This window comes from Rattus rattus, chromosome 2, assembly GCF_011064425.1.
Source record: "Rattus rattus isolate New Zealand chromosome 2, Rrattus_CSIRO_v1, whole genome shotgun sequence".
Lineage (NCBI taxonomy): Eukaryota > Metazoa > Chordata > Mammalia > Rodentia > Muridae > Rattus > Rattus rattus.
The window spans coordinates 46,538,066-46,550,080 of NC_046155.1; the positions used below are offsets into that span (position 1 = coordinate 46,538,066).

At 47.9% G+C, this 12,015-nt stretch overlaps 2 protein-coding genes across 2 annotated transcripts in view; one reads left to right on the forward strand and one right to left on the reverse strand.

Annotated features, from left to right (window-relative positions):
* Nt5c2 (5'-nucleotidase, cytosolic II) overlaps positions 1-166 on the reverse strand; it is a 179,613-nt gene extending 179,447 nt beyond the window's left edge. Inside the window, exon 1 of the mRNA XM_032892141.1 lies at positions 70-166. Within this exon, the coding sequence (XP_032748032.1) occupies positions 70-128 (59 nt within the window). The 5' untranslated portion in view covers positions 129-166. The remainder of the gene's footprint in view (positions 1-69) is intronic.
* Ina (internexin neuronal intermediate filament protein alpha) lies at positions 59-11,612 on the forward strand. Its single transcript, XM_032892145.1, has 3 exons — positions 59-1,191; positions 7,485-7,609; positions 9,540-11,612. Exons 1-3 carry the CDS (start codon positions 127-129, stop codon positions 9,865-9,867), a joined length of 1,518 nt encoding a protein of 505 aa, XP_032748036.1. The 5' UTR covers positions 59-126; the 3' UTR covers positions 9,868-11,612.
* The last annotated feature ends 403 nt before the right edge of the window (positions 11,613-12,015 follow it).

Genomic DNA, 12,015 nt, shown 5'->3' on the forward strand with positions numbered 1-12,015 from the left:
AGCGCGTCGCCCCAGCCCCGCGCCTTAAAAGCCCCGCACACCGCCCCGCCGCACCCAGCCTTGCCGCACCTTCGCGTCCTCGCCAGGTCCCGCCGCAGCCGCGCACCCGGCCCCGACCCCGGCACCATGAGCTTCGGATCAGAGCACTACTTGTGCTCCGCCTCCTCCTACCGCAAGGTGTTCGGGGATGGCTCGCGCCTGTCTGCGCGCCTGTCCGGGCCCGGAGGCTCCGGCAGCTTTCGCTCGCAGTCGCTGTCCCGCAGCAATGTGGCCTCCACGGCCGCTTGCTCCTCGGCCTCGTCTCTCGGCCTGGGCCTGGCCTACCGCCGCCTGCCGGCCTCCGACGGGTTGGACCTGAGCCAAGCAGCGGCGCGCACCAACGAGTACAAGATCATCCGCACTAACGAGAAGGAGCAGCTGCAGGGCCTCAACGACCGCTTCGCGGTGTTCATCGAAAAGGTGCACCAGCTGGAGACGCAGAACCGCGCGCTCGAGGCCGAGCTGGCCGCGCTGCGCCAGCGCCACGCCGAGCCGTCGCGCGTCGGCGAGCTCTTCCAGCGCGAGCTGCGCGAGCTGCGCGCGCAGCTGGAGGAGGCGAGCTCCGCGCGCGCGCAGGCCCTGCTGGAGCGCGACGGGCTGGCCGAGGAGGTGCAGCGACTGCGGGCACGCTGCGAGGAGGAGAGCCGCGGGCGCGAAGGCGCGGAGCGCGCCCTGAAGGCGCAGCAGCGCGACGTGGACGGCGCCACTCTGGCCCGCCTGGATCTGGAGAAGAAGGTGGAGTCGCTGCTGGACGAGCTGGCTTTCGTGCGCCAGGTGCACGACGAGGAGGTGGCCGAGCTCCTGGCCACGCTGCAGGCGTCTTCGCAAGCCGCCGCCGAGGTGGACGTGGCTGTGGCTAAACCAGACCTGACTTCGGCGCTGAGGGAGATCCGCGCCCAGTATGAGTCCTTGGCCGCTAAGAACCTGCAGTCGGCCGAGGAGTGGTACAAGTCCAAGTTCGCCAACCTGAACGAGCAGGCTGCGCGCAGCACGGAAGCCATCAGAGCCAGCCGAGAGGAGATCCACGAGTACCGGCGCCAGCTCCAGGCTCGTACCATTGAGATAGAGGGCCTGCGCGGAGCCAATGAATCCCTGGAGAGGCAGATCTTGGAACTGGAGGAGCGGCACAGCGCTGAGGTGGCCGGCTACCAGGTAAGGGATGCTGCATAAGAAAGGGTGCCCTGTCCTTTCCCGCACATAGATAACTTCACTTCCTATAAACTGGGGCCCTAGGAAACCACGGAAGAGTAAGGGGAGAGAGAGGAGTGTTGACTAGAGGCGTCGGTCAACAAACCAAAAATCACGAAGTCTCATACGTGCATCCTCAAATGCAAATTGTATGTGCCTGGAAGCTCTTCAAATCCTTGATGTCTCCGCACTCTATGGGGGGGGGGGTGTTTAGGCACCGAACCCAAATCTTCACATACTAGGCATATACTGTAACACCGAACCACAACCCCACCCCCAAGTCTCTTGTCTGAACTCTTCTAACAAAGGAGTCCTTAATCTTTCTAGGAGTCAAAAAAATCTAACCATGCTTTCCTGTCACCAAGAAGAGTACAGACACACTAACAGAATAGTGCCACAGTGCCGACCCAAAGAAAGTGAGTCCAGAGGGCGCAAGTCACAGCCTCTGTGTGGGCGGGTCCTTAAGTATCCGGTTCGTTTAGTTGGCTTTGAAAAGCCCTTTTCTGAACCTTAGAATTGATATTTATAGGGTACGGTCCGCTTTACAGTTGAGAAGTAGGCCCACTTTCTTGAGTCTTGCTCTAAAAAAAAAAAAAGAGTGAGATATGGCATAATTAGGCTGGTAACAACTGCCTTCCCATCTCCCCCTTGTTGCCCCCCCCCAAGAAACCCTAGAGACACACGCGCGGTTCCCTTGTCCCCCCTCTACTAAGCAAGCTTTGAGTCAGTTCAGCTTGAGCCGGGTTAGGGCGCTGTCCGAGGTGCTGATCTCGTGTTCCTCCCACCGCAGAAATGTCTCCTGCTTCATTATGCTTCCGAATTGTCCCAGTTAGGAACTCTAGGCCTCAATGCAATTAACTGGTTCATTTTTTTTTTTTTAATTCTGTAACACAATCAGTCTTGGCTAACTGAAGTCAAAGCTCATCTTGGAGATAGAATCAATTTTTGCCTCCAAGGATGGCTTTGCACTTAACAAAAACAGCTCCAAGGCTGTGAGATCGCACTTGAAAAATTATACCACTACCGTGATATCTTTTCTGCTTATGGGCACGTGGGGAGTTGCAGAGATGGTTTCTTTGTTATAGGTGACTTTTTTTTTTCCATCTGTCCCTGCCCTGTAAGCTCTTTGAAGGTGATGATTGGCTCTTTCTTCACAACAAAGGCCACTGTGTCCTCAGTTTCACTACATTGAACGTGCTAGCTCGTGACTACAAAAGGCTCAGAGACAGAAGACAGGACAGATGAAAAAAGTAGAAAAACCCCACAAAATTAGATGGTTTAAGTACAAGGAACAATAAAAGCTCTTTGGTATATAATAATAATTTCAGAAACTTAATTTAATTTGTTCTAGCCAGGATCGAATTTTACATTTGATGAAATTAATGCGTTGGAGGAACACTAATAAAAATAGAACCAGGAAATAGCATACTACTCCGAAAGTACCATTTTGTCAGAAGCAAAAGAAGGATTGATGTATTTTACTATCCATTACAAACGGCTCCCTTCCATCAAGGGAGGAGGCCTGTTTGAAAGGTCTGATATTACAGTCTTATTCAAATAATTGTTCCTGTTTTGCTACAAAATCTGTAAGCTGAACTTTTCGATAGGTGTCCTGGGCTGATCTGAATTAATCACACTTAATTCAAAAGTTGAATTAGGTATTCTGCTTGAGGACTAGTGTTTCTACAGAGTGTAAGTCACCTACCCCAAACAGCGGAACTGGGCTTTGCCGCACTCTCCCTTGGCCCCCTAATCCCTCACACTCGGTTCTATTTGCTCTAAAGTACAACCTTTCTGTGTTAGAAAACAGTAGGACTGTCCAGACACAGTCTGCAGGAAACAAGAGGCAGGAGAAACCGACTGCAGGCTCTGCAGCTTCTCCCCATCAGCCTTAGGAGGCTGGACAGCACAAAGCCATTTCCTACCCCTGGGGACCCACGGCTGGGGTGGGGCTTGGGTGGGGCTCACGGTTAGACCTGCAAACACTAAGGCCTGTCTCTCCTGGTGGATCCTAGCAACTTTAATGCTGGTTGAGGTGTAAAGCCCCCTCAGCGTGAGGCCATTGTCTTCTTGTCCTTTTACCCACCCCCTCCCCCTTCCACTGCAGTAGTAATGGGAGGTGTTCCTTCTTAATGGTTCAGAGACCTTTAGTAGGTGCATTTTTCCCTTACAAGCATTCAGTCCTCCCAAAGACAAAGAAAGTCATTTTCCCTGCCGCAGAGAGCTGATAGCCTATTTGAAGACAGAGCTTTCGGTATTCTTTCAAAAGGACCCAAGACTGATTCAAGGTAACACCATAAACGCACAATAGGAGGAAGTAGGGCTATTGTGTCCCGGCTTCACGTGGAAATACAAGGCTTTCCTTTCTGACAGAGGACTCTCTCTGGTCCCTGCATGGCTGGGACACTGGGTTAGAATTTTAGTCCTTAGAGAAGCCGTGCAGAGACAGACACAGAACTGTCTTTCAGACCCGCACTGTGGGGCACTGTGGGCGTCTTGGAAAGCCAAAGCCTTCCTTGAAAGACCTTGCTGAGCAGTCAAGATCACTGCTGGCTCCTGTTCTCCAGGGAGCCAAGCCAAGTCAGCCCTCTTCTCCAATTTGAGATTGGAGCCCAGCCTAATTAAATAGCAGGAAGGGTCTGGCCCATGGGAGCCCGGAAATGGCAGTGGCTACGTATAAATCTATAGCTTGATAGATCCATTTCTGAAATTAGGGTGGCAAGGGAGGGGGGGAAATCTCATTTCTTTAAAGCTGTTCCATCTGGTCCCTACCCCACCCCCATCCTATCGCCCCCTATTACTGTTGCCTGGACCATTACAGTAGCTCGTTTACAGGATAAATTTAAACGACTGATCTAAATTCCATGGCATACCAAGACCAAGGAGCAGCTTTGTAAAAAAAGAGATTTTTTTTCTCCCCCTGAAGAAATGGATTCAGTTATTTCTTAGGTAGGACCAGGAATATGCCTTTTAGTCTATCTCGTGAGACGGGGTTTCCCTACGTACCCCGATCTGGGATTGGCTGTGCAATGCCCCTGCCTTAGCTCTTCACCTCTGCTCTACAGGCACGCCCTACCACACCTGCTAGGAATGCGCTTTTTCCGTGAAAGTGCTCCACCGTTTGTTCTCAGACTGACTGTGGAGTGCACTGACCTAGACCGCATTTTCTAGGAAAGTACCATTGTAGAGGGTGACAGAAGGAAGTCAAGGAAGGATAAAGCCAACCTGGGAGTGAGAACAAGGACATGTTGTTCCTGTGGCTGAGCATCCATTAAAACCTTCTCTCCCAGTCTAGCCGAGTGTGCGTAGCAGTCGTTCTGTCTGGCTGAGCTCAGGCCGAGGGCTCCCCCTTCTCCCCCCAGAGTAAGGAAATGGGCACACTGTTTATCCTCCTCTTCACTGCAGATGCTGGTGCAGCCCTGCTTCCGTGTCTTTCCAACCTGCCTCCTTTCAGCCCTGGGCCAGATGCTCCAGAACAGACCCCAGCTGGAGCAGGGTGTGCCTCCTCTCTCCTGTGCTCTGGGCTGCGCTAGCAGCAGCTGCATGGTTGGGGGAGGGGGCAGACTGCAGTGCTCTGCTCACATTTTCCACTGGAGGCCATCTTTGGCAGGCCTTGTGAAGGAAGGGCAGCAAGATAGCCCAATGCAGGGAGGAGTGTACAGACAAAGAGACCAGGGCGTAGTGAGCGGTCGGTGCTCAGGTGTTCAGTGGGTCCCTTCTAAAGGGAGCTGGGTCACACTTCTTGTCAACCTCGATCTCTAAAGGAGCCGTGTGAAACGTGTAACATACAAGTGCGAGAGACTCTTCCCCATCTAGAACTCAGATCTCAGCAGCTTATTGCAAGCAGCTGTGAAATAAAAGTGATTTTTTAATAAATGATCAAATTAACTTGGTGAGACAAAAATGTCTCACCCTGAAACTACCCGTGAGGAAGCCGACCCCACTGATGCCCTCAGCCTGACCATTCTGAACATGATTCTAAAGAGAAATGATTTTTCTAATTGGGTTTCAAGCCTGCAGAACAATGAGAGTGGGAGGTGACCACGACCACGTTGAGGAGCTGTTGGGAATGTCCTGTGTCGGGCCACTTTTCAGAACAAAGAGAAGCACTAAACTATAACAGGAAGACAAACACCGCTCTTCAGAACCATTTAGGGTAGAAAGAGACACCCCGAATATATCTAAAAGATGGCAGACATGGAATTAGAGAAAAAACATCTTTTTCATGACCCTGGATGGCTGAGGAAGACTGCGTTGTGTTTGGTGTCTAACGATGAGTGGTGTTTGCCACTTGAAAAGGCTTTATTCAATATTACCATTTTGAGGGATGTTTGAAAGACAGCTCAGTGGGTAAAGGCATTTTTCGGCCAACCATGACAACCTGAGTTGATACCAAACCACACATGGTGGAAGGAAGAAACATACACCACACTTATCCCCAGAACTCAGCTGGTGGAAAGACAAAAACAGCTTCTACAAGTTGTTCTCTGGCTTCCACATATATCTTGTGACACATTCATGCCCACACACATAAACAAACAAATAAATAAATGTAAAATATTCAAGATTGTAATTTTTTTAAAAAAAAATCTTGTGTTTTGAGGAACGTGCAATCACCTATGCAACATTAAATTTTTATTGTATATAGGGTAGGAGAGATGGCTCAGTGGTTAAGACTATGGGCCGCTCTTGTGGAGGACCGACGGCGTGGTTCGTACAGTTCCAGAATGTCTCTTACCTCTATGGGTACCTACACTCACATACACAAACATATAAACATTCAAATGTAAATACATAATTCTTAAAATATGTTCTTTTTTTAAAATTTTTATCTTGTGGGCATTGGTGTTTAGCCTGGATGTATGGTTGAGTAAGGGTGTTGGGTCTCCTGGAATGGAGCTCACTGACAGCTGGGATCTGCCATGTGGGTGCTGCGAATTGAACCAGATCCTCTGGGAAAGTAGCCAGTGTTCTTAACTGCTGAGCTCTCTCTCCAGCCCCAACCTATGCATAATTTAAAACCAGATATTTTTTAAAGTTTTCATTATGGATGAAATAATGGATATGACAGTTGTTGACCTAAGAAGTTATTGGTGGAATCGCATATGTTATTCATAGTAATAAAAGCCTATCACAATTCCTGGGTCTTTCCTATGTGCCATGACGGACGTCAACAAACTTACTGACAGATTTTAAAACTCACTGTCGGGGTTGGGGAATTAGCTCAGTGGTAGAGTGCTTGCCTAGCAAGCGCAAGGCCCTGGGTTCGGTCCCCAGCTCAAAAAAAAAAAAAAAAAAAAAAAAAAAAAAAAAAACTCACTGTCTCTTACCAGGCTGTAAAACACTGGTATGGTAGCTTATAACCTTTTACCCTTGCAGTTGGGAGGCAGAGTGTGCTCAAGGCCAGCCTGGTCTACTACTAAGCCATCCAGGGCTACAGAGTAAAATGCTATCTCAAAAACAAACATAAAAAGCAAGAAAAAGAGGTTGGGGATTTAGCTCAGTGGTAGAGCGCTTGCCTAGCAAGCGCAAGGCCCTGGGTTTGGTTCCCAGCTCCGAAAAAAAGAAAAAAGAAAAAAAAAAAAGCAAGAAAAAGATGATAAATAAGTATGTTTTAAAATTTGGGTCTGGAGAGATGACTCAGTGGTTCCGAGCACTGGTTGTTCTTCCAGAGGACCTGAGTTCAATTCCCAGCATCCACATGGCAGCTCACAACCATCTGTAACCACAGCTCCAAGGGATCAGACATCCTCCTTTGGACTTGGAGAGTCCATGAACTCATACATACACACCTATACATAATTAAAAATAGTTATTAATTTAAAAAAGCAGGCTGGAGAGATGGCTAAGAGCACTGACTGCTCTTCCAGAGGTCCTGAGTTCAATTCCCAGCAACCATGTGGTGGCTCACAACCATCTGTAATGGGATCTGATGCCCTCTTCTGGTGTGTCTGAAGACAGCTGCAGTGTACTCATATGGAAGGAGCTATGAAGCCACATGTCCCTTGGTGAAAGTTCCTAACCCACAGCTTGCATCTGAATTTCCCATGGATCTTAAAGGGGGAAAATGCAAATGCCGGGTCTCTACTGCAGAGTGAACAAACCGGAATCCAGGCTGGCCCCACACTGCTGTGTGGGTCCTCTTATCAGTTCTTACATGGTTTGAATGTATAGTTGGGGTTGAAATCCCTATCTTGTGCAACCGCCAATGAGCATCTGCTACCTTGATCTAAGTATTTGGAATATGTACTTTGCAGGATAGCATTGGGCAGCTGGAGAGTGACCTGAGGAACACCAAGAGCGAGATGGCCCGCCACCTTCGGGAATACCAGGACTTGCTCAATGTCAAAATGGCTCTTGACATTGAGATAGCAGCTTACAGGTATCGCCTGGGGCAGTGTCGCTCTGTCAGGGATTCCATGTGGTCTTTTTCCGAAAGCACCACTATCCAGTCCCATAGTCCTTGCTGAGCCCTCAGTCCTGCTAATTGAATATATCCTAGCTTCTCTTTGCTAGTCCTGGAGTAGTCTAGGAACCTCTGCCAGGCACGTAAAAGGTAGTGTGGGCTTCTAGAAGACAAAGTGAAAGTCTATCAGACTTTAAAAATAGGGGTTGGGGCTGGAGAGATGGCTTGGTGGTTAAGAGCACATCCTTCTCTTACAGAGGACCTGAGTTTGGTTCTCGGCACCCATGTCAGGTGGCTCACAACTGCCTATAACTCAGTCCATGGGAATCCAATGCTCTGGTCTCCTCGGGCATCTGTACTCACTTGCAAACCAGCACACATCTGTACACAATTAAAAATAATAAAAATGAATCTTTAAAAATATATATATGATTTACACAGAAAGTGATCCAAGCTGGAGTTTTCCCTTAGGTTCCTGTTCTAGGCACAGCTGAAGTGACAAATCTTTTATCTTTTAAAAAAAGGAAAATAAGGAACTGCAGGTGCAGTTTTCTTGAATGACCACTGTGTGTCAATGTTTGGGTGTCACGGCAACCACAGACCATAACTTTCTCAAGGCCATGATTTAAGAGGTGGCAGCCGGGACTGGAGACATGACTCAGCCGTTAAAGGCTAGGCTCACAACCGAAAATACAAGGAGTGGCAGCCTGTGTCCTCTAGCCTCAATAGGAGAAGATGTGCCTAGTCTGAACGCAACTTGATAGGCCAACGCTGGCTGATATTCACTGAAGGCCTCCCCTCTTCTGAAGAGAAAGGGAGGGAGAGTGGATGGGGGGAGGGGAACAAGGTCGAGGGAAAACTACTATTGAGACATGTAGTTGATTAATTAATAATTAATTAATTAAAAAAACTAAATACAAGTGAGAAAGGGGCAGCCCTCCTCCAATTCACCCTCAGGTGAGTGTAGACATTTTTAATATTGAACACTTCATGAATTTGCATGCCATCCTTCTTCCTGGCCATGCCAGTTCTCCCCATATCCTTCCAGGTTTTGTACGTTTGCTGCGGAAGCCAACACATTATTTTTCTCTTTCCCTCTGCCTATACCACCTACTTCAAAATGAGGTCCCCAGATTATTTCAATAATAGTATCTTGACTTGACTTGTGTTAAAAACAATGATTAAAAACTATTAGAGTTATGAGCCAGACATGGTGGTATATACCCTTATTCCCAGATTGAGATAAGACAGTGAGGAGTTAAAGGCCAGCCTCAGCTACATACCAAGGCCAGCCTGGGCTATACGAGACCCTATCTAAAACCAAAGAACAAACCAACAAGCAACAACAAAAGCCCTATTAGCGTTATGAGAAACAAGATAAGGAGGACGCTCCGCTCTGGTGCTGCTAGTCCAGGCTGGTGGTGTTGTCTGAGGTTGTGTCAAGAGATGGATTTGTTACTATGCATAAGAAAGGCACACATCTCCACTGTGGGCTGCACTAAGCAGCCACTTTCTCTCCCCGCTGGGTCTTCTCGCTTCCTTACCCCTTTACAATTAAGGTGTTAATTAGGGAAATTACTTCTCCCCAGAGCTTTGTGGATCCTAATTGTCAAAAATGGGTGTGTAATGTGGCCAAGGGAGGGTTGTATGTTTTCCTGCAGGAAACCAATTTGCGAATGGGATAGGCTTCCCTTGACAATAAACAACACTGATGTTGGGGAGAGCGAGAGAATCCCTATGTGTGCTTACGAATCTCCAACACAGAGCAGTGTTAATGGCCTCAGTCTTGTGACAAGATCGCAATGTTCTTGGGCACCTCTAAAATGAAAGGGGGGCTGAAAGGTTAATTTCTTTAAACAAAACTAGGAAGCTGGTTCCTGAGAGCTTTTCTCTGTTGGATTTACAGGAAGCTGCTGGAAGGCGAAGAGACACGATTTAGCACCAGCGGGTTAAGCATCTCAGGGCTGAATCCACTTCCCAATCCCAGTTATTTGCTCCCTCCTAGAATCCTTAGTTCTACAACCTCCAAAGTCTCATCCGCTGGGCTGTCCCTGAAAAAGGAGGAGGAGGAGGAGGAGGAAGAGGAGGAAGGGGCTTCTAAGGAAGTCATTAAGAAAACATCCAAGGTAGGGGAAAGTTTCGAAGAAACACTGGAGGAAACGGTGGTATCTACGAAGAAAACCGAAAAGTCAACTATAGAAGAAAGCACCACCAGTTCCAGCCAAAAAATGTAATGCTGTTGCTTAAAAAAAAAAAAAAAAGTCGATGCCTAAGAGGGAATGCACTTGGCTTATTCACAGCTTACTCCTGAACCACACCTACCACCGCTATAGAATGTCTTCAAGGCTTCAATGTCATAGTCCGTACCGAATCCTCGCTCTCTCCAGTAGGAAGGCCACTGTAGCTGGGAGCAAACTGCAGTGCTGGAGGAGGAGCAGGAGGAGCTCTCTAAGATCACAGCTTTCCTACCTACAGCTCAGGCCTCATAGTGACAGGTGACCCAGGTGCAGAGGAGGCTCAAACGAAGGTGCTAAATCTGGTCATCGCTCTGTGAGCTGAAATCAAACCTGTTTCTCCACCATACCCGCCAGTACCCAGCCATAGAACCTCACTGTAGATGTCTAAAAATATACAGTCACTGCCGAGGACAAGCTAGTGCTCCAGACACCATTCTCCCATCCCCCTCTGATAGAGCTGAGTCACAAAACGACGGGCGTCTCTCATGGGCACGTTTCCTTCCTCTCTCTTCAATCCCGTATTGCCATTTCTCCCACCCGAGAGGAAGGAACAAAGTTTAGTGTAGTATCCCCTTCTAGACACGCATAGAACTTACACCCTTTAGTCCTCCACTCCGTGGGTAAAATTAGATGCATGTTGACCATTCCCGTGATTTGTATAATGCACCCCTGCCCATTTCATGACCTTTCACGTCCGTAGCTTAAAAAATAGAAAGTGATTAATGATAACGGCAGTGATTGGTTTTAAGGGTTTTCCTAAAATAATAATAATTATAATAATAATCATAAAAGGGATCTCTAGACTTTAGGCTTTCAGCTTATCCAGGTCCACTTAATTAGGGAGGAAAAAAAATTACCTTAAATGATGTAGCATTTCACCTTAAATTTAGAGACACGGTGATAGTTGCCCTACTCTGTGCTTAAGCTGACCTTAGACCTCGTATCGTAAGTAGAGTGAGTGAGTGAGTGCTCTGAAGGGAAAGAACAAGGTCTCCTCTGTGTTGGTTTCTACGTAGTGGTGTAGAATTAGCTTTCTCATACCCTTGCCCTAGGATCTACATAATTCCCTTCCCTTTAGGGTAGTATGCTACGTAAAAGACATTTTATCAACAGACACAACGCTACTGCCCAAAAGTGAAAAACACACACTTCTGGTCAATCAACACCACCAGCAAAAATTTAAAAAAAAAAAAAAAGAAAGGAAAGGAAGGAAGGAAGGAAGGAAGGAAGGAAGGAAGGAAGGAAGGAAGGAAGGAAGAAACACAAGAATCTTCTCTCAGAGTCTTTTCCTAACAGGGTTACATTGCTTCAGTTGGTGGGTGTCCCTCCCCTGAAGGAAAGGCAGAAGCATTATTCAGGGTCCAGGAGGGGCATGCACACTTCTCCCCCACCTCCAGAAGGCAGGCTGGAAAGTCAGCTCTTCGTGCACTCAACTGTGGCATCCACATGACCTGTCTGCCTCGCGTGCCAAACTTGATGCAGGGTTTGCCCTGTCTCTGCTCACTCCCACCAAGCTATAGAACTGTCTGTCTGTCCTGTCCCCGCCCACCCCATTGCAAGCTCTGTGCTGATAAGGACATGATGCTTCTACTGAATTCACATTCTAGCACGTGCTTCAATATAGCTCAAGGAACCGGAAAGACAACTTCGCTTTTCCTGACCCATCCCCTCTTGACACCCCCCACACACACACTTACTGTAAGACATTAGTAATATTAAGAAATTAAAAGTCATTAATCCTATGTGGTTCTTGTCCTGTGGTCTCTATTAGCTCCCTGAGGGTGGTGGCCATTTTGTTTGACAGGTTGTCTGGCCCTGACTACTTTTTATTTTCTGTTTTTGATGAGTTTCCACTAATCGCCTGCATCTTACAAGTTGCGCACAGTGGGAAATGCCTGTTGTCAGCTCAGGAGGCTGAGGGAGAATTGTATATTAGAGGTCAGCCTAGGCTACATACAAGTACCCTATCTCAAAACCAAGAGAGGACGGCTGGGAGGTAGCTTGGATCGTCAAAATATTTGCCTTGCAACCATAAGGACCAGAGTTTGACCACAGAGTCCCTATATTTAAAAGCAGCTGGGTGTCAATGGCTTATGGCTTTAATACCAGCATTCTAGAGGCAGGGGCAGACACATTTCTGAGTTT